The sequence below is a fragment of the Lepidochelys olivacea genome, assembly GCF_965140295.1.
Source record: "Lepidochelys olivacea isolate rLepOli2 genome assembly, chromosome: 2".
Lineage (NCBI taxonomy): Eukaryota > Metazoa > Chordata > Testudines > Cheloniidae > Lepidochelys > Lepidochelys olivacea.
The window spans coordinates 34,685,510-34,712,588 of record NC_140412.1 but is presented as its reverse complement, the minus strand read 5'-3'; the positions used below and the strand labels follow the sequence as shown (position 1 = coordinate 34,712,588).

The 27,079-nt window shown below is 42.4% G+C and overlaps 1 protein-coding gene across 7 annotated transcripts in view; it reads left to right on the top strand.

The window, feature by feature from the left end:
• Positions 1–27,079, top strand: part of OXR1 (oxidation resistance 1) — a 467,833-nt gene that overhangs the window by 315,609 nt on the left and 125,145 nt on the right. For 5 of the 7 annotated variants that reach the window (XM_084620223.1, XM_084620224.1, XM_084620222.1 and 2 more), the window contains one exon: positions 26,484–26,566. In XM_084620223.1, the coding sequence (XP_084476349.1) occupies positions 26,484–26,566 (83 nt within the window). Of the gene's footprint in view, positions 1–1,914; positions 2,115–26,483; positions 26,567–27,079 lie in introns of those variants that run through there. The other 2 variants (XM_084620229.1, XM_084620225.1) reach the window with 1 other exon arrangement.

Sequence of the window (27,079 nt, the reverse complement as noted above, 5' to 3'; positions counted from 1 at the left end):
AGGCGAGGGCAGCACGTGGAGCCCTCCCAGAGGCCGCAGAGACGTGGTGCTGGCCGCTTCTGGGAGCGGCACGGGGCCTGCGGTGCCATAGGGGTGGAAATCCCACGGGCCAGATCCAAAGCCCTGATGGGCCAGATCCGGCCCACGAGCCGTAGTTTGCTCACCCCGGTTTAAGTGAATGGTTTCTGTTGCAGTAAGGCTTTACCTGAGTGGGTTGCAACACCCTCTGCAGAACCCTCCTCTTTTATCCAGGTTTGCGACCAGCACTGTTGCTTACAGTTTGAGAAGTAGAAGACCTCTGTCCAACTCATTTCTCCCTGTCCGACAGGGGGAGAATTGAAACTGGGTCTCCTAGATCCTGGGAGTGTGCTAACCACTGGGCTAAAAATTATAAGGGGAATGCACCTTCTCCTCCTCTAGCATTTCTTGCTAAAAAATGGCTTTGGCACCTCAGCTGTTTGACTGCAGTAGGACAGGTTCCTGTTCTTGTATCGCTAAGCCCAGTTAAGCACCTCCCTGCAGCCTGACTTAGGTGACAAACCCCATGAGAGGAGTAGGATTTAGGACACATCACTCTCATTGGTATCTCCCATTGACTAAGTTAGTCCCAGCCTTTGTGGATCCCATTCTTAGGCACCTATCTCTCCCCTTTCATTGTATAGGGAACCTTGGTGCCTAACTCTGACTTTGTGGATTCCATTGTTGTTCTGGTGATTTTATAGGCATTGCATTGCTGAGCTTTGTGGATCCAGGCCATATTAACCAAATCTTTGAAGGTTTTCACAGCATAAATAACCCAGACCTTCTTTGCACATCATGGAAAAATGATCAACTTGCACAGAAATATTCCTAGCCACAGACCTTTAAAAAACAAAAAACAAAGTTTATTGAAATGTGAGGACGGCAATGGCTCTATGTGAGATCAGAATGAAATAATAACTTGTGCTTGTGACCTGGCTGCAAACCTTTGTTATTAAAAAATACAAGAGCCTATTGTAATAATGGTGCATAAACATGATTGTTTATGACAGTTGCTGCAGCATTCGGGCTCAGTATTTCTGTAGAATACTGTCCAGAAGGCAGTTAATAGGTGGCTGTTTTGTTTCATGGGAGAGGAGAGGAAGAGTTTGCAAAACTTCTCCTAAGTGATTCAGGCCCCCCTTCCTCTTTTACATCTCAAAGAGCACCCAGGAAACAACCTCTAACAAAAATGAGATAATACATTGATTTTATGAAAGGGAAATTGCCAATCAAACCATATGTTTTAATGCTGGATACACTCACTCCAGGGCATCCATCCACAGCACATTCACCCCTGCCAGAGTGGCAGGCATTCTGCCAGGCTCAAGATATGCATCGATGAAGTGAGCTGTAGTCCACAAAAGCTTATGCTCTAATAAATTTGTTAGTCTCTAAGGTGCCACAAGTACTCCTTTTCTATATGCACCCTTGTGACACAGACACACCTCTCCACAGCACACAGGATACTTGACAACCCCAACCACACAGTACATATGACCCCCCCCAACACATATCCCGAACACCCAGACACAATACCGCACAGGACACGTGACACACACCCCACTGCACACAGGAAACTACAGGGCCCCCCTCCCCCACAGCAACCGGGTTCCCAACCCCCATACACACACCCCTCCCCTCGGGCAGGCGGCTTGGCGCCCGGGCCGGTGGGGGGCGGGGGGTGGCTGGGAGACGAGGGACTCCTCCCGTCGCTGTCAAACTCAGGCCAGGCCAAGACGTGTTGTTCTGGGGTTGCGGCCCGCCGCTCCCACACGCCCCGCTAGGGGACGCGGCCCCTTTAAGAGCAGTCCGGGCCGGGGCGGGGCTCGCTCCAAACTTTTTGTAGAAGTTGGTGACTCGAGCTCGGTGCGGCCAGATTCTCTTCCCCCCCCCCCCCCTCGTATGGGGCCGCCCCCGGCCAGAGCCCCCCGAGCGCGCGGCCATGGATTACCTCACCACCTTCACCGGCAAGAGCGGCCGCCTGCTGCGCGGCACCGCCAGCCGCCTGTGGGGGGCAGCGCCCGGGGCCCCCCGCCAGGTCCGCTTCCTCGACTCCCTGCAGGAGCGGGGCCTGGGCCCAGCGTCCGCACCAGGTGCCGGCACCTCCTCGGGGTACAGTCCTGGGGCGCTGTCCGGGGGGACAGTGCAGTAAAGGGGGGGGCTGTCCCGCGGGGGGACAGTGCAGTAAAGAGGAGGGGGGGGGGCTGTCCCGCGGGGGGACAGTGCAGTAAAGAGGAGGGGGGGGGCTGTCCCGCGGGGGGACAGTGCAGTAAAGAGGAGGAGGGGGGGGGCTGTCCCGCGGGGGGACAGTGCAGTAAAGAGGAGGAGGGGGGGGGCTGTCCCGCGGGGGGACAGTGCAGTAAAGAGGAGGAGGGGGGGGGGGCTGTCCCGCGGGGGGACAGTGCAGTAAAGAGGAGGAGGGGGGGGCTGTCCCGCGGGGGGACAGTGCAGTAAAGAGGAGGAGGGGGGGGCTGTCCCGCGGGGGGACAGTGCAGTAAAGAGGAGGAGGGGGGGGGCTGTCCCGCGGGGGGACAGTGCAGTAAAGAGGAGGAGGGGGGGGCTGTCCCGCGGGGGGACAGTGCAGTAAAGAGGAGGAGGGGGGGGCTGTCCCGCGGGGGGACAGTGCAGTAAAGAGGAGGAGGGGGGGCTGTGTGGCAGGTATTTGGATGGGGTCATGGTGTGGAAGGTGGCATTAATATGTCCTAAGGGAGATAACCAGCCAATAGCTCTAAGGGAAGAGGCCCTTCACCCAGTGTCAGGACAGATGGATTAAAGCAGAGAGTCAGTTTGTGGGCATCCTCTTCTCTCTCTGTGTGGGTTGGGGGTGAGACACAGACTGCAGCACCCAGCTGGTCTGTGTACAGTAGATAGTAAATATATAAAAAGAAAGTAAATACAGAGTTAAGGTTGTCTGGTGATAGCTTGTGCATTTCCAGAATGCTGAGTTCAGCAAAACACAAACTTCTGGAAACCAGGAAATACAGAAGTAAGGTAAACAAGGAAGCAGCCTTAACTCTGACCTCCCCGCCCACTGGGAGCTGGCAATAGACACTGGGAATTATGTGCATACACCAGCTGCACTTGCATTAGGGGTGTTGCATTGAATGGGAGAGAACTAAATTGGAGCAGTTTGAAAGAGTTTTTGATTGTAATATGCAGAGATCTGGGGCGGAGTCTGCCCCACCCCCATGTGTGTCCTCAAAGGAAAGGAGTACATATGTATCTTGAGGTTCTGGTTTGCATCATTTCAACAGAGAATTGTGTAGGTTGTAGCAGGGCTCTAGGGTGGTCTTGGCATGGGATTGTCAATAATAAGATGGATGTGAGACCAGTCTGTGGTTGTACTGTTGGGTAGGTGAAAGTATAGGGTTAGGGTGTGTGAGTGTGAAGGGCTTGTAAAAGGTTATGAAGTGATGTTAAATTTTACAAGTGTGGTATTCTGTTGGGGAAGGGGACTCAGTTTTGAGCGTAGGGAAAGTGCTAGTAGTGTCTGCTCATTATGGTTAAAAGGCAGAGTTGGGAGTGTGTGTGTATTATGGACATATAGGTGCATGGCTCAAAGAAGGCAGAGTTAAGCTTATGTGGGCATTTACCTTAGCCTGGCTTTCAGAAGTTTTTGTTTTAAACAAGGTGATTGACAATATCCTGATTAAATACTATCCACAATTAACATTACACAATAATCCTGTTCCTTTACATTTCAGGAGCATGATTTCTGAGGTTCCTTGTTTTGAGAGTATGAGATGCATATTTGCCTCAGTGGTTGGTATTAAAGAAACTTTTCAAGCCCTCTTGTTAAGAGGAAGGTATAAAGTCACAAAAGTTCCCTTGTATTTTCTCCCTTGAGGTTTTTCAGGCAAGTAAAGCCAACACTTTGTGGTCAACAATAACAAAGGCTGCTGTTAAAGGTAACAAAACTAGCATGATTGCTTTTTCTTGTCTATTTTCAGAATTAGATATCTATACAGTTTCCTTATGAAACTCGTGCTCAGAGGCAGACTGATAGGGATTGAAGATACCTATGAGATCAAGATATTTTTGGAGCTAGAGCTGCTACAATATCTCTTTCTTAACCTACTCTCCTCCCAAAAGGAAAGCTTCAGATGAGTAGGTTAATACCAGTTACTACCTAAAGATACCTCCTTTTGATATTTTCTTAACAATCTATTGAAAGTCTGCTGACATTTTGCACTTATAAAGGAATATTAACAATCCGTTCCAAGAATGGGCCCCAAACCTCTCCTATTCACCACTTGCAAGGAGAGGGATCTTACAGCTGTGCTGCTGTAAGCTCTCTAATGTAGCTTCTCAAAGCCAATGGGAGAGAGCTTTCCTGTTGGCTTAACTACTCCAGCCCCTGTGAGCTCTCTTGCCGCTATAGTGCTGTCCACACCAGCGCTAATGTCAGCGTAACTTATGTCGCTTAGGGGGGTAATTTATTCCCACCCCTAAGCAACATAAGTTATGTCAACATAAGTTGTAGTGTAGACATAGCCTTATTGTGCAAACCAGCAAACTCAAACAGTGAATCTTAAATATTTTATAATTTTCTGCTCTGGCAGTGCCTCTGACGCTTCAGAGGAATCAGCCTGAATCATATTGACTGTTTTGGTTTTTTTCCCCCTATTAAATTGTGTGTCAGGGTACAGATGCTGATACTGGAAAATGTTTGCTGTGTAACTTAAGGCTAGAGTTAATGAAAGGTGGCTTGCGGAGGTAAGGGTGCTGCTGAGAGCAATGAGGGATGGATGGTTCTTGTATGGGGGAGGAGTTTTGCATGCTTCCTTGGCAGAACAGCGTTCCCCAACCTGCTGCAGAGGTTGCTCTGTTCTCGTTCTCCAGTGGAATCTTCTGAACAAAAAGTCAGTGGATCGTAGGCAGAAACAGGTCCTCTTCTGGTAGGTTTTAACTAACGGTCTTCGATCATGGCATATTGTTTCATATAATAGTAACTACAGCAGTTAAGATTGAATTCCAACTTCCATTCTATTTGGATATGGGCACTCAGTTGCAAAGTTAGGGTCTGCTACTGAAGCCTAAGGCTCAGCCCTTTTTTTAAAAAAAAGATATTTAGGTGTTGCTATACTCACTGATTGAGGAGCGTGAATCTCATTTTCAAAAGGGATAGACTGTCAATGGGATTTTGACTCCTAAATCACTTTTGAAAATGAGATTTATGTCCCTAAATTAGTTAGGCTTTACAATGCTGATGGTAGCAGTGTCTAAATTTCTTAAAAAATCTGGGCCCAACTGCTCCAAATTTCAGTTGTGTGTGCACCTCTGGTTTTGGTTCAGGCTTGGTTTGTCCTCCAATCTCTCCAGTTCACTTTTAACTATCTCAGAATCCTTTAGGGCTTCCATTTCACATTTGGTCTCAGTCCAAATGTGTGGGGGGGGAGGGGAAGAGGAGTGGTTATTTAAAATCATTTATGTATGTAAAATGTATGTTTTCTGGCTCAGGGAGGCAGACAAATATTTTCAGGTTTTATACCTTAAATTTAATCCTTTGGCTATCTCTGTTATATTTGAGTCTGTGCTAATGGTGAGAAATAGATTTCCTTAGAAAATAATCTTACTGTAGTATATTTTTGCTTCTGAACATATACCTGCATATTTATATGCTGAGCAGTCTATTGTATTTCTAAATGTGGAGAACAGAGTTAGGACACTGAATTCATTGCATGTCAGAAAGCACACTAGTTTAAACAGTCTGTTTGTCAGTAGTCAGCTCACTGAAATTCATACAGAATATCTTATTAAGCTAACAAGTCTGACGATAAAAGTACAAGAGTACTAGAGATGGTGACTGTGAGATGAAAACATGGCTTTGCCAGGGCTATTAATCTCTTTGACTTAGCTGGTTTATTACTGAATTTCCTTCTATGTTACAGAACACAGTTGTTTTTTCATATATTATCACTTTGTTTCTTACTTTTTTAAAAGCTATTGATGTTTCATGAAAACTCTGAGAAACATTCTAAATAAAAGTAAGTTTGCTTCTGCCTAGCTTCTGAAACTTCAGCTAGTGCAAAATGCAGACTTCACTAAGCAAGCAAGTGTTTAATGCATGGATTGATGTAATGTAATCTGTAATGGCTTCTAATTAAGGCTGTCAAACGATTAAAAAATTAATTGCTTGGTTAATCATGCTGTTAAACTATAATAGAATACTATATAAATATTTTTGGATGTTTTCCACATTTTTCAAATATATTGATTTATATTACAACACAGAATAGAAAGTGTACAATGCTCACTTTATATTTATTTTTATTAATATATGCACTGCAAAAATAAAGGTTTTCAATTCACTTAAGCTCTTTATCATGAAAGTTGAACTTACAAATGTAGCATTATGTACAAAAAATAACTACATTCAAAAATAAAACCATGTAAAACTTCAGAGCCTACAAGTACACTCGGTCCTACTTCTTGCTCACCCAATCGCTAAGAGAGAGAAGTTTGTTAACATTTACCTGAAATAATGCTGCCTGCTTCTTTACATCATCTGAAAGTGAGAACAGACTTTGCAAGATATTTACATGCTAGATATGCTTAACATTCATATGCCTTTCATGCTTTGGCCACCATTCCAGTGGACATGCTTCCATGGTGATGATGCTCATTAAAAAAATAATGCATTAATTAAATTTATGACCGAAATCCTTGGGGGAGAATTGTATGCCTCCTGCTCTGTGTTTTACATGCATTCTGCCATATATTTCATGTTATAGCAGTCTCGGATGATGACCCAGCATGTTGTTCGTTTTTAAGAAATCTTTCACTGCAGATTTGACAAAACATAAAGAAGATACCAATGTGAAATTTCTAAAGATAGCTACAGCACTTAACCCAAGACTTAAGAATCTGAAGTGCCTTCCAAAATCTGATTGGGATGGGGTGTGACGGATGGTTTTAGAAGTCAAAAGAGCAGCACTCTAATGCGGAAACTAGAACCCGAACCACCAAAAAAGAAAATCAGCCTTCTGCTGGTGGCATCTGATTTAGATGATGAAAATGAACATGCATTGGTCTGCACTGTTTTGGATCGTTATCGATCAGAACACATCATTAGAATGGATGCATGTCCTCTAGAATGGTGGTTGAAGCATGGAGGGACATACGAATCTTTAGCGCATCTGGCATGTAAATATCTTGCAATGCAGGATACAACAGTGACGTGCGAAAGCCTGTTCTCACTTTCAGGCGACATTGTAAACAAGAAATGGGCAGCATTATCTCCTGCAAATTGTAACCAAACTTGTTTGTCTGAGTAACTGGCTGAACAAGAACTAAGACTGAGTGGACTTGTAGGCTCTGAAGTTTTACACTGTTTTGTTTTGAGTGCAGTTATGTAACCAAAAAAAAAAAAAATCTACATTTGTAAGTTGCACTTTCAGGCTAAAGAGATTGCACTACAGTACTGGTATGAGGTGAATTGAAAAATACTATTTCTTTTGTTTATCATCCACACAGTGCAAATATTTGTAATAAAAATACTATAAAGTGAGTACTGTACACTTTGTATTCTGTGTTGTAATTAAAATCAATATATTTGAAAATGTATAAAAAGATCCAAAATTTACTAAATTTCAATTGGTATTCTATTTTTTAACAGAGCGGTTAAAACTGCGATTAATCGTGATTAATTTTTTTTTAATTTAATCATATGAGTTAACTGCTATTAAATGACAGCCCTAATTCTAATTTGTTTCTAGGTGCTGGGGTCCTGGCTACCTTGGGACTTGTCTTCCGCAGAGTTAACTAGTTACAACTCAAGCGTTGCCCCTAACTTGAGTCCTGTCTATGCATACAAACTCTTCCTTGTCTGGTCTGTCAGGGGTTATAGCAGTGGTTCTCAACCTATTTACCATTGTGGACCGCATCCAGTGTTACCTATATGGCCCTGAGGATGTAACTTGAGCCGCAGCTCTGTGCTGATTGGTCCGCAAGCAGCCCACGGGCCACAGGGTTGAGAACCACTGGGTTATAGGCTAAAGCTCAAGTTAGCGCGACTAGTCAGCTGCTCACATTACCACTCTGTGTAGCTTGAGAGTGGTCACAATGTGAAACAACGCTCATTCAAGTTAGGTTAACTTGAGTGTTGATAACCGAAATTAAGTCTGCGTTGAAGACATACCCTTAGGAACGATTATAGGGAAAGAGGCCTTCTGTCAGCTGAGGTGCTGGTATTCAGACCCTAGTCTGAGCTTCTAGTCCAGCTTTCATTACAGGAAAAGGAAAGTCAGTCTGAAGATTGATGGGACCACAATAAAAATCCAAAACTAAACACATAAAACAGATAGAGTGTTTAATGTTTCATGCAGTGTAATACACTGGAACTGATATGGCTACCACTATAGATTTCTCCAACCTTGTTCAATGTTTTGTCTTTCTCATTTAGTAAGGTCACTAGTATGAAAAAAGGATTGGAAATAAGACTTGAGAAATTGATCAGATGTCACTAGCTAATAGTAAACAAGAGGTGAGGATGGGATCTCACCTGTGAAATGCAGGGGCAACATTTAGCGTTTTATAGTCAACACTTTAAACTCTAGGTGGAAACTAGTAGGTAGCTACTGCAAATCCTGGTACGCTGATGTCATTGTTTACATTGAGATATTGTGCTTAACAAACAAGCAACTGCATTCTGCATTAGCTTCCATTTCTGAATGGACTTAAGGTGTATTCCTTGTAGAATTCATTGCAATAGTCTAATATCGTGGTCGTGAGAGGTGCAGATCTGAGAAAAAGGGTTCCCACGGGGAAGGTGAAGCTGTCTTGGGCTGGATGTGTGGGGCAGGGGATGGTGGTGTTTTAAAAAAATGTTAGATAACAGTTAAAGCACACCTTAACACCTCATGTAGACATAGTTTAAAATAATGAGTTGCAATTTGCAGGGAATAGCGAAGTTTTAAGGAGTGTTTCAAACAGTTAACACAATTTTAAAAAGCAGGTTTTTTTGTTGTCAAGATAGCCAAATAGCAGTGGTGACCAAGGCATTATCGAATACAAGCTGGCAAAGACCAAGACATCAGATTTGAGAACTGAAGTCTCAACTGGTGAGCATAAGCCTTTGATTCAAGGGGCCAGTATAATCTCGGACATTTCTCCCAGTTTTTTTCAGCCTAGCATCACTTCTGTTTTATTGGGTTGAATTTTAATCAGTCTGTCTTTTACTCACACTCTCTGGATCAGATAACAGGGAGACATAATTTTAAGTGTCATCAGTAGGCAGAAACATACCTCCTTACTAAACCCTTCTAATGGCTGTTATGATTACAACCCATACAGTGTCTTTGGACCATTGCATTAAATTTATTAATTAATTGTGTTCCTCTCCATGGGGCAGGGGTTACCACAGTCGCTCCAAGAACTCTGTATACACGGGAGGGCGGGGTGGCTAAAGTACATTGCTGAGATTGTAAAGCACTCCTTGAATGGTTTGTATACGCTGGTTCAAACTGGGTTTTCCAGAGACCGAAAACTTGAAATAGATAAAATGAGTTTAAATGGACTTCCTTTTGGTTCAGCAAACTTAAGAGGCCCCAATCTTTGCTGAATGATTGACAAGACTTTGGCCTACCAGGGCCCTGATTTTTGGTACATTTAGTATGCATGTTGGTTTGTTTTTTTGTTTTGTCTGTAATGCTTTTATCCTCGTGTTCTAGGCAGAGAGAGCGCCGGGTGGTAACTTTTAACTATTGGTGTATATTGATCATAGTCCACAGAGAGCAAGCAAAGCACAGGTGCTTGCTTGCTGTTAGGCACAGTGGCTTGCTGGGCATAGAACAATGGAGGATGGGGCTGTGTAGCCTTAAAATCCCTGCCCAGAAAGGAGTGGGACACAGGTCCCTTCCCAGAGATAAGTGATGGCTGGAGACCTGACTGGGCACTCCTGGAGTGGATCACAGAGGGATGGATACAGCTGCAGTTACCCTGAAACTTACAGCTGTATATGCATGTTAAGCAGAAAAAAGGCAGTGACAGAGAGGAACCCATATTAGAGAGCCATTGGGGACAGAAAACAAATTCTACAAAAGTACCTTCCAGAAACCTCTCTAATACAGACAAAATAATTAAGCCACCTCTGTCATCTGTCTGTTCCTACACCTGTCTACTCATACAAGTCAGAGCAAATGCTTCTGATCATCATGCATACCTGGTCGTTTTCCTTTGCCAGGAGATCAACAAGTGTTATCTCTGTGCTGTGACCAGATCAGAATCCATATTGACCAGTCTCAAAGTAGTATCCAGATACTGAGTTGCCTCCTTACAACTGTTTCCATAACAACACAGTTGACTGATAGTTCAATAAGTGGGTGGATTGTAAGCATCAACAGCTGATTTCTTAAACTAAGAATTCGCATTTGCTTCCTTCAAATCAGCTGGCTTTCTCCTCTGTCTTCTCAGAGAAGGCATTGACTGTCTCTGCCAGCAAGGGTCCAGAACTTCCCAAAAATCTTCATCAGATACTGGGTTGTGGAACAATTTCCTGCCAAGTTATCCACTTAGAGCATTCAAGTCCAGCAGTATGTCTCTAATCATGAGCATAAAGTTCAAGAAGTACACAAAAGCCAATGGAAACCGCTCATACAAAGTATCTGCATGTTACAATCTATCAGGGAACTTATTTTATCTGTCTTAAATTGCAAGTTTATCTAGATTCAACTTAGGTTACATGGATGAGAGCTGAATGACTATGAAGTGGTCTTGTCTGTACACTTACTTAGAGCTTTTCTACATCACCCTCTGAGTTTCAACAGCTTAGCTTTTTGTTAGAGTAGTGGTAGACAGTGTGTCCAAGGAGTTGTATGGTCTTCCAGTGTTTCCAGTACAGCTAACCACAATATTGGCAGTGCAGTAGAAAATTTCAAATGTGAAATCAGAAAAGCACAATTGCATTAACCACCTATGCTATACAGGTGCACAAGTTAATAGCCTCCTGTTACTGTTCCTGCCTTAATATAAAGTAGAAATAATAGTACCATGCTGGGGGGAAGAGGGAGGGAGGGATAAGCCGTTGTAAGGGAAGCAAAGTCAGTTTTTTCTCCCCAATAAATAGTACATCTTTAAGCAATGAGTTTGATTAACAGGTATAAGCCAGAAACATTAGGGCAAAGTGGGGAAAGTCAGATTCTAGTTGTTAAGTTACGATACTGTTCATACCTGCAAGTCAGAGTTCTAACATGAGTTCTGAATGGCACGCTCTGACAAGCAATCCAGCAAAAGTTCAGTACTTAAATGATTATTCCAATGTACGGCAAACAAGTCAAGACAAGATAACTTCCCCCGCTCCCAAGCCCCCAACTTTTAATGCAGTCCTAGTCAGTCTTGTGTTACTCTGGGGATACTGCTTCTACTGTGATAACTGTACTGGCTTTTCTGTGTTAGTATTGAATGAAACAAAGGGGAGTGGGGAGACACATACATGATGTTTGAGACAGAGCCACGGGTGATGGTGAAAAGTAGAGGGCAGAATGTAAATGGGGGGGAATGTAGTACAGAGTTACAAACACCTCAGAAATGGAGGTTGTTGTAACTCTGAAATGTTCTTAACTCTGAATAAAACATGGTCGTTTTTTCAAAAGTTTGCAACTGAACATTGACTTAACACAGCTTTGAAACTTCACTATGAAGAAGAAATATGCTGCTTTGAACCACCTTAATTTAAATTAAACAATCACAGAAACACTTTCCTTACCTTGTCAAATCTTTTTAAACTTTCCCTTTATTTTTTTGGTAGTTGGTTAATTTGCTTTTTTTTGGGTCTCTCCTGATTGCATACTATTGATTTCAAATGAGGTGTGTGTTTGACCAGACAGTTTGTAACTCTGGTGTTCATAAATCTGAGGTTCTACTGTATTAGGTTACGGCTAATCTCTAAGGAAATGTACAGTATATATTCTTTGTGTCTGGGAAAGTGAATGTATACAGTCATTAAAAGTTAATGGATAGAACTGTTTGAGAAAGTAAGTACTAAAACACTTGGTAAAGTGTGATAATGGTCTGCATTTCAAATAAATGTTTAAGCGAAGGTTAATCTAAAGTCTAAAAGAGTAGAAATGCATATTTAAGTTATTCCAAACGTTAACTCACATCCTGCATGCTGTCCATGTGAAGTAAATTCGTGTCTAATTATGGTAGTATCACATGGACTTAAACTTGTAACACATAGATGTGGGCATGTTTTCAAGTAATTGTCTATGAAATGTTAATATGCTATATGTAGTGTTCATTGTTTTCTGCTGTCTGCATAGAATATCTACAATCTTGGTCTGTTGTTCGTTATTATTACATTGAGTCTGCACCCAGTATCTGTAGAATAGATTGAGTTAAGATGTAGGATTTACATGTGGTGATGCTGAGAATAAGCTAACTAGAATTAACTTTTTAAAACATCAAACTTTGTGGGTAGGGGAATATGTGCTCATGAACTTCTTTTTTTTTGGTGACATAATCAATGGCATTTATACACTGAATATGTATAGAAAATGAGGAATGTAAATACTGTGGGTTTCTTAACTACAGTATGATTCAAATGGGTGTAGGATAAGGTTTTTATGTGTAAGGTAAATGGGGTTATCTTGTCAGGACAGTGAAACTTGGGCTATGTCTACACTATAAACCCTACACTGTCACAGCTGTAATGTGGCATCTGTGCTGCTGTACGGTCTCCCGTATAGCCTCTATGCTGGTGGCAGAGAGCTCTCCCTTTGGCATAATTAAACCACCCCCAATGATTGGAGGTAGCCATGTCGGCAGGAGAATGTCTCCTGCCAACATAGCACTGTCCATACTGGCGTTTTTGTTGGTGAAAGTTATGTCAGTCAGGGTGTGGTTTTTTCACACCCCTGACTGACAAGCTTTTCTGACAAAAGTGCTACTCAGACATAGCCTTGGTGTCTGGATGTGTGGTTGGCATGTTCACCAGCCACAGTTGTGTATACATTAGGATGTTGCATGTAGGCCAGTATGTTGAGAGGGTATGGGGCTCCCTGTCAGTCCTGAAGATAATTGATGATCCATTTATAAGATTGTGTCACTGACTTGGGCAATAACCATGAGAGGCAATAATCATGAGTTAAACTTGTTAACTGTGTTTTGATACCCTCTTTACAATAATTTAGTGTACACTTAACTTTAAGATTACTTTGCTTTCTGCTTTTTTGCAAAGGGTTTTTCCAAAGTTATGGACAGTAACTTACAACCCTGTCTGCAGCATAATCAAGTTCTATGTGGATACTCTTTTTAGCTTTTTCCTATATATTTTGTAAGACTTGATCACTAAACAACTCAATGTATGTGCTCTAGTTTAGAAATAGCAGCTATATATTGATCTAAATCTTATAAAGCTCCTATTCAGACAATTAAAACCTAAATATACTCTGCCAGTTTTTGTCTGTAGTCTTTCTTGAACTCTGTCAAAGATGGGAATTAAAGTTGTTAGCCTCTGAAGTGTCTAAAGCAGTGGTCACCAACCTGTAGATCGCGATCAACTAGTCGATCCTGGAGACTTTGCAAATAGATCATGATCTCCGGCTGCTAAAAAGTCTGGTGGTGCAGTAGGGCTGCCACTAAGGCAGACTCCCTGCCTGTCCTGGCCCCACACCCCTCCCGGAAGTGGCCAGCATGCCCCCATGACTCTAGCGTGTATGTCTCTCCACAGGCTGCTCCTGCCTGCAAGCACCGCCCCCGCAGCTCCCATTGGCTGGGAATGGGGAACTGCGGCCAATGGGAGCTGCGGTGGTGGTGCCTGCAGAGAGGGGCAGCATGCAGAGCAGTGTGTCCGTCCCCCATCCGTCCCCCCCCAGGGCCGCAGCAGTGCATTGGCCCCTTCTGGGAGCAGCATGGGGCTGGGGAGTGCCCCCGACTCCCAGTATTGAGCCCCCTCCCAGAGCCAGCACCCCGAGCTCCCTCCTGCACCCCAACACTCTGCCCCAGCCCAGAACTCCCTCCTGCCCCCAAGCTCCCTCCCAAATCTTGCACCCCTCCTGCACCCCAACCCCTTGCCCAGGCTCAGACCAGAGCCCTCTCCCACACTCTGAATGCCCCCAGCCCAGAGCCCACACCCCCTCCTGATCCCCAGCCACCTGTCCCAGCCTGGTGAGAGTGAGGGTGTGGGGGAGCAAGGGGTGGGGTACATCCTGGGTTGCACTTAAATTCAAAAAGTGATCTTGTGAGTAAAAAAGTTGGAGACCACTGATCTAAAGGTATAAAAATGACTGTCATAAATATAAAGGGAAGGGTAAACCCCTTTGAAATCCCTCCTGGCCAGGGGAAAGCTCCTCTCACCTGTAAAGGGTTAAGAAGCTAAAGGTAACCTCGCTGGCACCTGACCAAAATGACCAATGAGGAGACAAGATACTTTCAAAAGCTGGGAGGAGGGAGAGAAACAAAGGGTCTGTGTCTGTCTGTAGTCGTCTTGGCCGGGGACAGAACAGGAATGGAGTCTTAGAACTTTTAGTAAGTAATCTAGCTAGGTATGTGTTAGATTATGATTTCTTTAAATGGCTGAGAAAAGAATTGTGCTGAATAGAATAACTATTTCTGTCTGTGTATCTTTTTTGTAACTTAAGGTTTTGCCTAGAGGGGTTCTCTGTTTTTGAATCTAATTACCCTGTAAGATATCTACCATCCTGATTTTACAGGGGGGATTTCTTTATTTCTATTTACTTCTATTTTTTATTAAAAGTCTTCTTGTAAAACACTGAATGCTTTTTCATTGTTTTCAGATCCAAGGGTTTGGGTCTGTGGTCACCTATGCAAATTGGTGAGGCTTTTTACCAAACCTTGTCCAGGAAGTGGAGTGCAAGGTTTTGGGAAGTATTTTGGGGGGAAGGACGCGTCCAAACAGCTCTTCCCGAGTAACCAGTATTAGTTTGGTGGTGGTAGCGGCCAGTCCAAGGATAACGGGGGTAATATTTTGTACCTTGGGGAAGTTTTGACCTAAGCTGGTAAAGATAAGCTTAGGAGGTTTTTCATGCAGGTCCCCACATCTGTACCCTAGAGTTCAGAGTGGGGGAGGAACCGTGACAATGACCTTTAATTCTAAAACAGTCACAAAACCATGATAACCCTTTTCAAAATCAGACTATTTAATTAGGTGCTCATATATGACTAAAAGCCTAACCTTAAACTTCTCTTTTTGAAAGGTTAACTGTCCAGAGAAGTGGCTGTCAAACAGTGGTCTGTGGACCACAGCTGGTTTCCAGAGAATTGGGTGGTCTGGTGGTACTGTCTCATTGCTTCCAGATGTCAGACCATGAAAAAACAACTGAAAGTGTAACATCTTTGTACTAACTACAGCAATATACGTGATAGCAAATAGAGGGGAGATAATCTGAGACAATCCCTCCATTGAGCAGAGGTCCATGCTGTCAGAAAAAATACTGTTCTAGAGTTCATAATGCTGGTTAAAATGATTCTAAATTTAATATTTGGTTTTTTGTAATAGATTACACACATCTAATTGCTGCTGAGTGGAACTAATCTAGTAAAGATGCAACTCTCTTTGCCTCCTCTGTTTTATCAATAGGCAAATGACAGCTAGTTGCTTCATGTTAAGTAGTGGTTTATTAGACTATTTTTTGAAAGAAGACTTTGGTGTGTTTTTTCTTTAGATTAAATTTAAAGGTAATAAAAATTTAATTATGGCCTAGACCGGTGATTCTCAGCTAGGGGTATGCGTACCCCTGGGGGTATACAGAGGTCTTCTGGGGGGTATATCAACTCATCTAGATATTTGCCTAGTTTTACAACAGGCTACATAAAAAGCCCTAGTGATGTCAGTACAAAGTAAAAATTCATACAGCCAATGAATTGTTTATACTGCATTGTATGCTATACACTGACATGTAAGTATAATTTTTATATTCCAATTTATTTAATAATTATATGATAAAAATGAGAAAGCAATTTTTCAGTAATAGTGTGCTGTGACACTTTTTTGTATTTTTATGTCTGACTTTGTAAGTAAGTAGTTATTAAGAGAAATGAAACTTGGAGTATGCAAGACAAATCAGACTCTTGAAAGGGGTACAGTAGTCTGGAAAGGTTGAAAGCCACTGGCTTAGACAAACATTAAACAAGGGAGACTCCTCATTGCTGTTTTTTGTGACCATTCAGATATGTTAAACCAGGGACCAGCAACCTCTGGCACACGGTTTGTCCAGATGCCGCAGGTAAACAAACTGTCCTGGCCTGCCAGCGGATTTCCCTGATGGGCCACGTGCCAAAGGTTGCCAATCCCCATGTTAAACTAACTAACTTTTACCAAGGGGAGCTTCATATTTTCTCTCCTTTCAGTCTCATCCTTTTTAGTCTTTAATTGATACTTGTGTTTTACCCAGGAAAAATTATTTTAAATAAACTTTTTCAGTCCATTTGTAGAACTTCACAATAAACTGAAAACCATATTAATACACGAATGGTGAGAAAGTAAGGTCCAATATTGTGTTTAGGGTTGAACTAGAGAAATTGTTCAGCGCTCAGAACAGTGAAAAATAAATGCATTAATGTGAGGTGAAGAAATCTTTGATTCCAGTGGCATTAGACCAATATATATGTTCCCAGAGGCGGAGGACCCAACCAATGCTATATGATTACAGTATTTATATTTTTTTTAAAAAAAGGAAAGGTGTGCAAAAGAGGAGGTTTAGTTTTCTGGCTGTTTGGTGGGGAGGAAGTTGAGCAATGGTACAAACAGAGCTACTCTTGAATTCATTCTTGGAAAGAGGTAGGAAGCTCATTTTTTGCTTCAAGTATACAAAGTATAAAACTTTACATTCCTCCATCTGCATCCAAGTGACAGACTATATTTGTTATAGTCACACTAACAGAGGTTCAAAATATGAAAACTAGACAAATTGGTAAAGGAGGGAGAAAATAACTAATGTCTTGAAGTGAAAAAAGTAGAATATTTTAATCTTCCCTACTATCATTTTCCCCCCCAAAATTAAGTTCAGAGAGGATGTTAACGCTTTGTGGGAGTGGCCAAGTTAAGGGAGGTTGTCTAGTGCCTTAGCTTAATAAAGTTTTTTGTGTGGGGAAAACTTCCATGCTTATCCGTGGCGTTTTGTTCATTGCTAAACTTGAATGTTGTTGTGAGTAGTGTAGGTATAGTGTCCTAGAATTACTATACTTACCATTGTACTATGCAGTCAGTCAATCTTCTGTCCCCAGTTTCTGCTTTTCCATCTCCTCTACAATGGCAACCTTCCTCACTTTTAACACTTATCTGAAACAGCTATAAAACTATATTTATAATAAAAATCTAGTCTCAGAACTGACATCTTGTGATGACAGTGTAGTTGTAGCTATGTTGGTCCTAGGATATTACAGAGACAAGGCGGGTGAGGTAATATCTTTTATTGAACCAACATCTGTTGGTGAGAGAGACAAGCTTTCAAGACATACAGAGCTCTTCTTCTGGTCTGGGAAAGGTATTTTCAGCATCACAGCAAAATGCAAGGTGAAATAGATTGCTTAGTTAGCACATATGGTAAGAGACCATTCAAAGTAGAGTAGCCCATTAACATTTCTACAGTCATAGGACAAAAAGAGGGGGTTAGTGGGTTACAGATTGTTGTAATAAGATATAAATCAGTGTCTCAGCTTCAGCCATAATTTTTAATGTCTAGCAAAGTTATGAATTTAAGCTTCCAAGTTCATCTTTTGAAAGTGTTGTGCAGGTTTATTTTGGGGCTGAGGACTGAAAGGTCAGATATGGAGTGCTTGCTTTGTGAAGTGTTCACCCACTGGTGAATTGGTGGTGGTGGCTTTTATCATTTTTCTATAATGAATTCATGCGAGAGCATAGTGATTGTCTGGTTTCACCCACAAAGTTGTTGTTGGGGCATTTAGCGCACTGGATAAGGTATACCACATGTGATAGGCATGTGTAGGATCCATGGATCTTGAACGGTGTGTTGATCATTGTAATAGTGGAGATATGTCTGCAGGTTTTGCATCTGTTGTTCTGGCAAGATCTGCTGCTGCTTTGAGGTGATGTGTCCTGGTCTGTGAGAAGCTTGCCTCTGATGATGAGGTTGTGGGGTTATTTGAAGGCCAGAAGATGGGTGTTCATGTACAATTTTAGCCACAGTGTGGCTGAAGCATATAACTTAGCTTCGCAGGATACCCTTGGCATGGGGTCCAAGCAGTTGCCCTGCTGGTCATCCCCTAAAGCTGGCCCTGAGTATTATTCATAATTTACTTAATGAATATTTAAGGTCTCTCTTTTTTTTCCCAAGTTTTCGTAGGGGGGAGAGTCACTTCTATTTTTTACTTTAAAATAAATAAATAAAGTCCAATGGGGGTTGCCAGCACAAAAAAGGTAGAGCAACACTGCTTCAAAGGAAGCATGAGTTCATCAGAAAGTTGTCACTGGATAATGTGTCCAATTGTCAACCAGTTTCTAATCTCCTATTTGGTTAGGATTATCAAAGAGATTGTAGTAAGACAACTTTCATAGCATCTGAATGCCTCCAGTTTCCTTGACCTTCATGGGTGGTGGGTAGCATAGACAGGGGAAAGCTGTACCTCCCCAAACAGCCTGCATGTCCCCACCCACACTGCGCTCTGAAGCCGCCTCTTGCTTGCTTCCAGATCCTTTCCTGCTGTTCTGTGGCCGAGAGGTTGGGGCTCACAGGCTGGGGATGATGTGCACAAGGCCTGGGGTTGGGGGCGCTGGGGCTGAGCCCATGCCATGCCACCCATCTGTCTGACCAGCACTGGGACCGTGCCCCCTGCCCAGTGCTCTGGGGCTGGGGGCACTCCGGGGTTGGGGGTGCTCTAGCCACACTTCCTGCATGGCGCTGGGGCCAGGAGCATTCCAGCCGTGCCGCCTGCCCGGCGATCTGGGGCTGAGAACCCATGGGAGAGCAGAAGGGGGGGTGGGGCCTTGGATAGAGGAGTAGGGGTCGGGGCTTTTCTTCCCCAATAGCACATTCACCCACTGTCCATGTTGACCTTTGTGAACTAGGGATTCCAAACTGGGTGTATCCTACAGGATGCGCTTGTCAGATATCCAATTCAGGTGTTTGATCTATCGCTTTCCTGTGATACCATGGACAGGAAGTGATGATGGAATGTTTGCAGGCCCTTGTTTAATTTCATCTCTGCATAGCAAAACTTGTAACTGTCTGTCTTCAAAAAGTCATTTTTAATATGCTATGATTTTGAGGTTCATTAATGATTTTTAAAAAAACCCACAACGTTAAGGTTTGTTTGCTTTGGATTAAAGCAAGGAAGTACTACAATAAAACTGCAATATTGTGGTTGGTGCAATTTCTGGAAAATTTAACTACTGTCTTATTCACCTCCTTTCTAGGGTTAATAATCCCAATCTTTCCAATTTCATATGAGTTTTTCTATGCCAGTGATCATTTTCAAAAGCCTTCTCTGAACCACCTCAAATTCTGCAATCATTTTCTTGAGGTGAGGGAAACAGTATTACACACAGGTTTCAGAGTAGCAGCCGTGTTAATCTGTATCCCCAAAAAGAAAAGAAGTACTTGTGGCACCTTAGAGACTAACAGATTTATTTGAGCATAAGCTTTCGTGAGCTACAGCCCACTTCGTTGGATGTATGCAGTGGAAAATACAGTAGGGGGATTTTATATACACAGAGAACATGAAACAATGGGTGTTACCATACACACTGTAACAAGAGTGATCAGGTAAAGTGAGCTATTACCAGCAGGAGAGGGAAAAAAAAACCTTTTGTAGTGATGATCAAGGTGGGCCATTTCTAGCAGTTGACAAGAACGTGTGAGGAACAGTAGGGGGGGAAAATAAACATGGGAAAACAGTTTTACTTGTGTAATGACACATCCACTCCCAGGCTTTATTCAAGCCTAATTTAATGGCGTCCAGTTTGCAAATTAATTCCAATTCAGCAGTCTCTCGTTGGAGTCTGTTTTTGAAGTTTTGTTGTTGTAATATTGTCTCTTTTAGGTCTGTAATCAAGTGACCAGAGAGACTGAAGTGTTCTCTGACTGGTCATAATTCTTGACATCTGATTTGTGTCCATTTATTCTTTTACATAGAGACTGTCCAGTTTGGCCAATGTATATGGCAGAGGGGCATTGCTGGCACATGATGGCATATATCACATTGGTAGATGTGCAGGTGAACGAGCCTCTGATAGTGCAGCTAATGTGAGAGAGAGAGAGACGCACACAGATTGTGAGAGCTGGCTGCTGGAGAAGTCTCAGAGATTGTGCGCTGTCCCTTTAAGAAAGGCACTCACTCACTGCCCAGAGCCTGGTTCAGAACTCAGACCGCATCAGCTCTCTCCTGCTCTGAGTTCTGAGCCAGCCTGTCCCCTCTCCCTTGCTCTGTGGAGATGAGGTACAGGGGTGAAGGAAGGTGGATACCCTGACATCAGCACCCGTCTCCCCCTCACCCCCCCACTCTGTACGGCTAACAGGAGAGTCCTGGAAGCAGCTGCAGGAGCAACATGTCTGCAAAGCAGCAGGGAGGAGGGCACCTGAACACACACTGCTGGATGTTTGTGGCTCTGCTAATCAAGTGCGAGGCACTTGAGTTTCTCCTGGGCGGCCGCCTGACTGCGCAGCTTAGAGGGAACACAGGTCTTAACTGAGCTGTCTGCAGTGATGCCCAGGCCCCTTTTCTGAGTTGCTAGTTGATTTATGACCTAGCAAACTGGAATGAAGATCTGAAGTACTTGTGCAATATTTATTACACTGCCTTTCTTAACATTGAATTTCATCTGCTGTCATGGTGCTCATTCAGTTAACTAATATAGGTCCTCCAAAGTTCCACAGTCATTTCGGATCTTAGGTAACCTAAATAACTCATCTTCACATTTTGATATCTTGCCCCCATTTCCAGATCATTATTAAATACCATATGGCCTATTATAGAACCCTGAGAGACCTCATGTTAACCTTTCACCGAGATAAAAGTTGACCACTTACTCCTATTCTGTTTTCTTTCTCTTGGCCAGTTTTGAATCATGATAATACTTTGCCTCTGGCCTCATAACAACTTATCTTTAATATGCTCATGTGAATGACCTTTTCAACATGGCTGTGACCATCTGTACCCCTGTGTTCACCCCTTTTACAATACTATGATAAATTTTGTACAAAGTATGCCTTGTGAGGAATCCTTTGAAAACTCATAATTTGCGGATCATCGTTGTCCTAGTAAAATGTGTGGCAACATTGTATGTAAAGTTATGAAATTCTATTTTATGAGTTTGAGACATGTTTCAAGATTAGAAAAGCAGCCAGAAACCAGTTCCTCAGAGACAAAAGACAAACTGACACCCTCAGCTAAATGTCAACGAAATCAAATGGACTATCACCTGGTTAAGTGGCCGTCCTTTGGCAGAGAAAAGGATGTGAGTAAAAATGTACATCTTGACAAACAGCTGGGGGTGCCCATCCACACAGACTTTCTCTCCTGAACCCAAGCTTGGGATGATTCTCAAAGAATAGAAGTGTAAGGATGGAGGACAGACTCCCCAGGTTGTTCCTCCCTTTCTCTCTACCCACTGTATCCACAACACCTGAAGAACAAAGAAACAGCCTTGAATTGGGAGAGGGATTCTGTCTGAAAGGAGTTCAGCTAGTAAGACTATATTGAAGCATGTGGTGAGAGACTTTTGCTTTGAATTCACTTAGTTTGTGAAGTTAAGTATTTAATTGCGTTTATTTTCTTGTAACCAATTCTGACTTTCATGCCTCATCACTTGTAGTCTTTAAAATCTATCTCTTGTTGTTAAACTTATTTTATGGTTAAGAACATAAGAATGGCCAAAGCTCCATCTAGCCCAGTATCCTGTTTTCTGGCAGTGGCCAATGCCAGATGCTTCAGAGGGAATGAACAGAACAGGTAATAATCAAGTGTTCCATCCCATCACCCATTCCCAAGTTCTGGCAAAAAGAGGCTATGTACACCATCCCTGCCCATCCTGGCTAATAGCTATTGATGGACCTAGCCTCCATGAACTTCTTTTTGGAACCCTGTTATAGTCTTGGCCTCTGCTAAGGCCCCCTTAGACTATTACCATACTGATGCTAAGGGCTGTTGCAGCTCCCTAATGGGTGTATAAGAAGTACAAAGGTGGCTGAAAGCCATGTTTGTCTTGCTTCCTTCCTACCCGCCAAATTCCTCAGTCAACAAAAAGACAGAATAACATAAAATTGTGTCAGAAGTTCATTCCGTGGTTTTCGCGGTACAGTACACTTGTCCATCTGTCATTTCGTTCCTATTTCTACTCTTAAGGACGCTAAAGTAAAGATCTCTTCTCATATCTGCATGATGACTGTACTATGGTGTTCTGTTCTACCCATATGTGATAAGTTCCCTGTGGCTCTTCCAGTTTGGATTCTGCTGGGAGTGTCTCTTCATGTGTGTAAGTGGAATGTTAGAGATGCAATCCAACATCTCAGAACATTGATGAAAAATAGGCTCTTAAGATTGCCATATGCACTTACAATCACACAAAAAGATAACTCTGAATTTGAAAACTGTAAAGCAGAGTGTCTTTCATGGTGATGAACAAGGCATTCTGAATGGGGGAAGTCCTGGATGACTGGAAAAAGGCTAATGTAGTGCCAATCTTTAAAAAAGGGAAGAAGGAGGATCCTGGGAACTACAGGCCAGTCAGCCTCACCTCAGTCCCCGGAAAAATCATGGAGCAGGTCCTCAAGGAATCTATCCTGAAGCACTTACATGAGAGGAAAGTGATCAGGAACAGTCAGCATGGATTCACCAAGGGAAGGTCATACCTGACTAATCTAATCGCCTTCTATATGAGATTACTGGTTCTGTGGATGAAGGGAAAGCAGTGGATGTATTGTTTCTTGACTTTAGCAAAGCTTTTGACATGGTGTCCCACAGTATTCTTGTCAGCAAGTTAAAGAAGTATGGGCTGGATGAATGCACTATAAGGTGCGTAGAAAGTTGGCTAGATTGTCGGGCTCAACGGGTAGCGATCAATGGCTCCTTGTCTAGTTGGCAGCCGGTATCAAGTGGAGTGCCCCAAGGGTTGGGGCCGGTTTTGTTCAATATCTTCATAAATGATCTGGAGGATGGTGTGGATTGCACTCTCAGCAAATTTGCGGATGATACTAAACTAGGAGGAGTGGTAGATATGCTGGAGGGCAGGGATAGGATACAGAGGGCCCTAGACAAATTGGAGGATTGGGCCAAAAGAAATCTGAGGTTCAACAAGGATAGGACGGAAGAACCCAATGCACCGCTACAGACTAGGGACCGAATGTCTAGGCAGCAGTTTTGCGGAAAAGGACCTAGGGGTGGCAGTGGACGAGAAGCTGGATATGAGTCAACAGTGTGCTGTTGTTGCCAAGAAGGCCAATGGCATTTTGGGATGTATAAGTAGGGGCATAGCCAGCAGATCGAGGGACGTGATCATTCTCCTCTATTCGACACTGGTGAGGCCTCATCTGGAGTACTGTGTCCAGTTTGGGCCCTGCACTACAAGAAGGATGTGGATAAATTTCGAGAGAGTCCAGCGAAGGGTAACAAAAAGATTAGGGGTCTGGAACACATGACTTATGAGGAGAGGCTGAGGGAACTGGGATTGTTTAGTCTGCAGAAGAGAAGAATGAGGGGGGATTTGATAGCTGCTTTCAACTACCTGAGAGGTGGTTCCAGAGAGGATGGTTCTAGACTATTCTCAGTGGTAGAAGAGGACAGGACCAGGAGTAATGGTCTCAAGTTGCAGTGGGGGAGGTTTAGATTGGATATTAGGAAAAACTTCCTCACTAGGAGGGTGGTGAAGCACTGGAATGCGTTACCTAGGGAGGTGGTAGAATCTCCTTCCTTAGAAGTTTTTAAGGTCAGGCTTGACAAAGCCCTGGCTGGGATGATTTAATTGGGGATTGGTCCTGCTTTGAGCAGGGGGTTGGATTCGATGACGTCCTGAGGTCCCTTTCAACCCTGATATTCTATGATTCTTAAAATACTCCTCTTTATTTCTTGATGATGTAAATGAATATTTTCATAAATTACTTCCTTCCCTTTCAGTAAAAAAGGAACAGTTAAGTAAAAATTAACTCAACCTCATGAGGCACCGCCTTACAGAAAATAATTTTGAATTATTCAGCTACTAGTGATCAGATTTGTTTGCAGATCATGAAATACTTCAGCATTTGCATTTGGAGAAATGTGTTGGAGCTGTATGCATTTGTAGCACAGGTGAAAAGGTACAGGCTGTTAACATGGGATTTGACTGCTCTTTTTGTTCTAACAGTTTGCAGGGGGATGTGGGAAGTTGTGGTGTACTGCTTAGTTCTAAAACAGTGGTGTCCAGCCTGTTGCCTTCGAGGTAGACTGCATTAAAACTTGTGTTTTGATTCAGCATGAAAGTATTCCATAAGTTACATCCTCTGTTTTTGAAACACTAAGATTTAAATCAACCTTGTTGCTATAGAGAGTAAGGTGGGGGGCACTGACTTCAACTGTTCCCTCTGCACCCTTGTGATGTGAGCTGGGAGTATTCTGAGCAGCTATGGTCTTTTAGCGGCTAGAGATCAAGGAGGCAGGAGAGAGTTGCTTTCTTCAAACTTCTTTAAACAAAAAGTTTGGCTGTCAGGGAGAGATTGTTGCACTCCACTGTCCTTCACCTAGCTTTCAGTGTGCTTGAACACTGAGCAATTTTTGCAGCTTGTCTTCAAGAAGCTTTTAATATGCTGTGATGTCGATTGTTTTAATTGTAAAAACAAACGAATACCCAGCCTTAATGTGGTGATTAAGGTGAGGAAGCACTACAATAAAATTGCAACATTCTGGTTGAAGAAATTTCTGGGAAATGTAACTATTGTCTTAACCTGCAGTTAAACCACCTTGACTTAATTCTTGAGAGTTTCCTTAGTGTGTGTGTCACTCACTCAAACTTACCACTTTCCACACCATAAAAACTGACCCCTATTTTGAGTAACTATTTTAACACGTTGTAAATATGGGAACTTGTCCCCCAAGACTATTTCCTCTCCTGGAAAGTCCATGTGGCTAGTAAGTAAAACTTAGTAACATTATTGGAGGGAGTGTGTGTGTGTGTGTGTGTGTGTGTTGGGGGGGGGTATTTTTGTTGATGGCAAAGCCATCAAAGTTGTCTTTGTATAAGCATTTTGATAAATTTCATCTCTGTTCAGTGAGGACATGGTGGGGGACAGTCAGTGACTGCAAAATTGGAAAAGAAACTAGAGAAGTTTTATCTAAGCTTCTAAATTGCTGTCCGGGTGGGGGGGGGGGGGAGAAGGATAGTGGAAATCACTTAAATGTACAGTAAAAAACTTTTGGAACACTTTAAAAAAACTTTTACTTATTGTGGGTTCATTTCACTTTCTAACAGTATCCCTTTTCAAACTTCTTACCTAGTTGATTGAAATATGTAACGAGTATATAAACTGAAGATATGGACATAATCTATCAACACAATCAGTAGCATGCTGCAGTAGAACCTAGCTAACTTTTTACAAATCCACAAATCTGATTCTCTCAAGAAAAATTTCTCCCTTCTTCACATCAAAGGTTTACAGCAGAGTGCTAGGATCAAGTCTCACGATAGGAAGGTTCTCAGATACTTTTACAAACTATACCTCAGTATTCCAACTTGTATTCCGGAAAGTACTAGTGTAAAATATAATGGTCAAATAACAAAATACATTTTATGTTGGTGAATTATCAAGCTGAATAAAAACTTTTTTTTTTAAAGTATACATTAGCAAAGTTCTAGTATAGCTGCAGGAAATTTCATTTCTTGTATTGGATCCCAGTAAAGCTGCAGACATTACAGGGTGATGATGGTCATCAAAAAAAATCAGTATTTCAGAAGCCAAAAAAGAGCAATGCTTTTAAGTGCATCTTGACAGTAAAGTGAAGGTTATATGCATAGGGAGGATGCGCTTTACATCTTGTCCCTTTCTGACTAACATATATGGAGAAAAGAAGTCTTAGAGTTTTGTTTATATGTACAACTTGGTTTATACAAGTATTTATCTCAAACACTCCGTATTGTTCACCTTAAAAGCTGTAATTTTTAATTGCATCTAGTCTCCAGAAGCTGAGTGTAAACAGTGTCTGGAGCAGACAGTAATGACCGATCCTGTGCAAACCAATTAAAGATTATCTTCAGCAGCATTGCTTGTGCTATTGATATATCCTTGCCTGATGAAGGAGATCAATCATTTTAGCCTTTCCTGCATTAATAGCATTCTGGATGATAGCAGATATTTATATAGTTAATGGATTCCCAGTTGTCTCAGTGGTTTATATTGGTCAGATCCTTAAAGCATAACAGGGGAGTGAAGTCCCTGTTCCAGCAGCTGTCTGTCTGTTAGAGAGTCGCAAGGAGCCAGCTGAATTAGATGTCTGCCCACGGGGCTGTAATCAGCAGCCTGTGACAGTACTGTGAGCAAGGAAAATGAATTTAACACGCTCCTTGCCTCAATTTTTTTCAGATACTGGCCAGAAGAAGAACCCAGACAAGAAAGATGGGCGACGAATGTCTTTTCAGAAGCCTAAAGGGACTATTGAATATACAGTAAGTTGCTGTTTGGCTGTTTAAATATTACTTTTTGCATAGTAATGTACAGAGTCTTGAAGTTTTTGATACATAATGTAAACAAAAAAGCTTTGATGATGCCCTTTATTGGCGTCAGTCCGTACTTTACTTCCGATAGTTGATTACCTTATTAGGAATTAAGTAGCTAGTAGTCCTAAGGTTTTCCAGGAGGGATATGAAGCATACTGCAAAAGTGAAATTTTAATTTTCTGTGCAAGTTAAATTAATAGTTGAATAAATGTCAATCAATAGAATTATCTCTTGAAGGCTAATTATTCAATAATTTACCATAAATAATGAACTATTAAAAGTCATAAGTGATTTTAAGCTTTCAGCATCATTAACAATCCACTGAATTCAGGAGAAATAAAATAAAAATAGGGTTAGGTCTGTCTTGCTGGTACCTTTCCAGCATTCTCCTACTAATTTCCATTGATCTATACCTCACAGAGCTGTACTCAGCAGTATCTGAAAGTGTATTTTCCCAGCAGT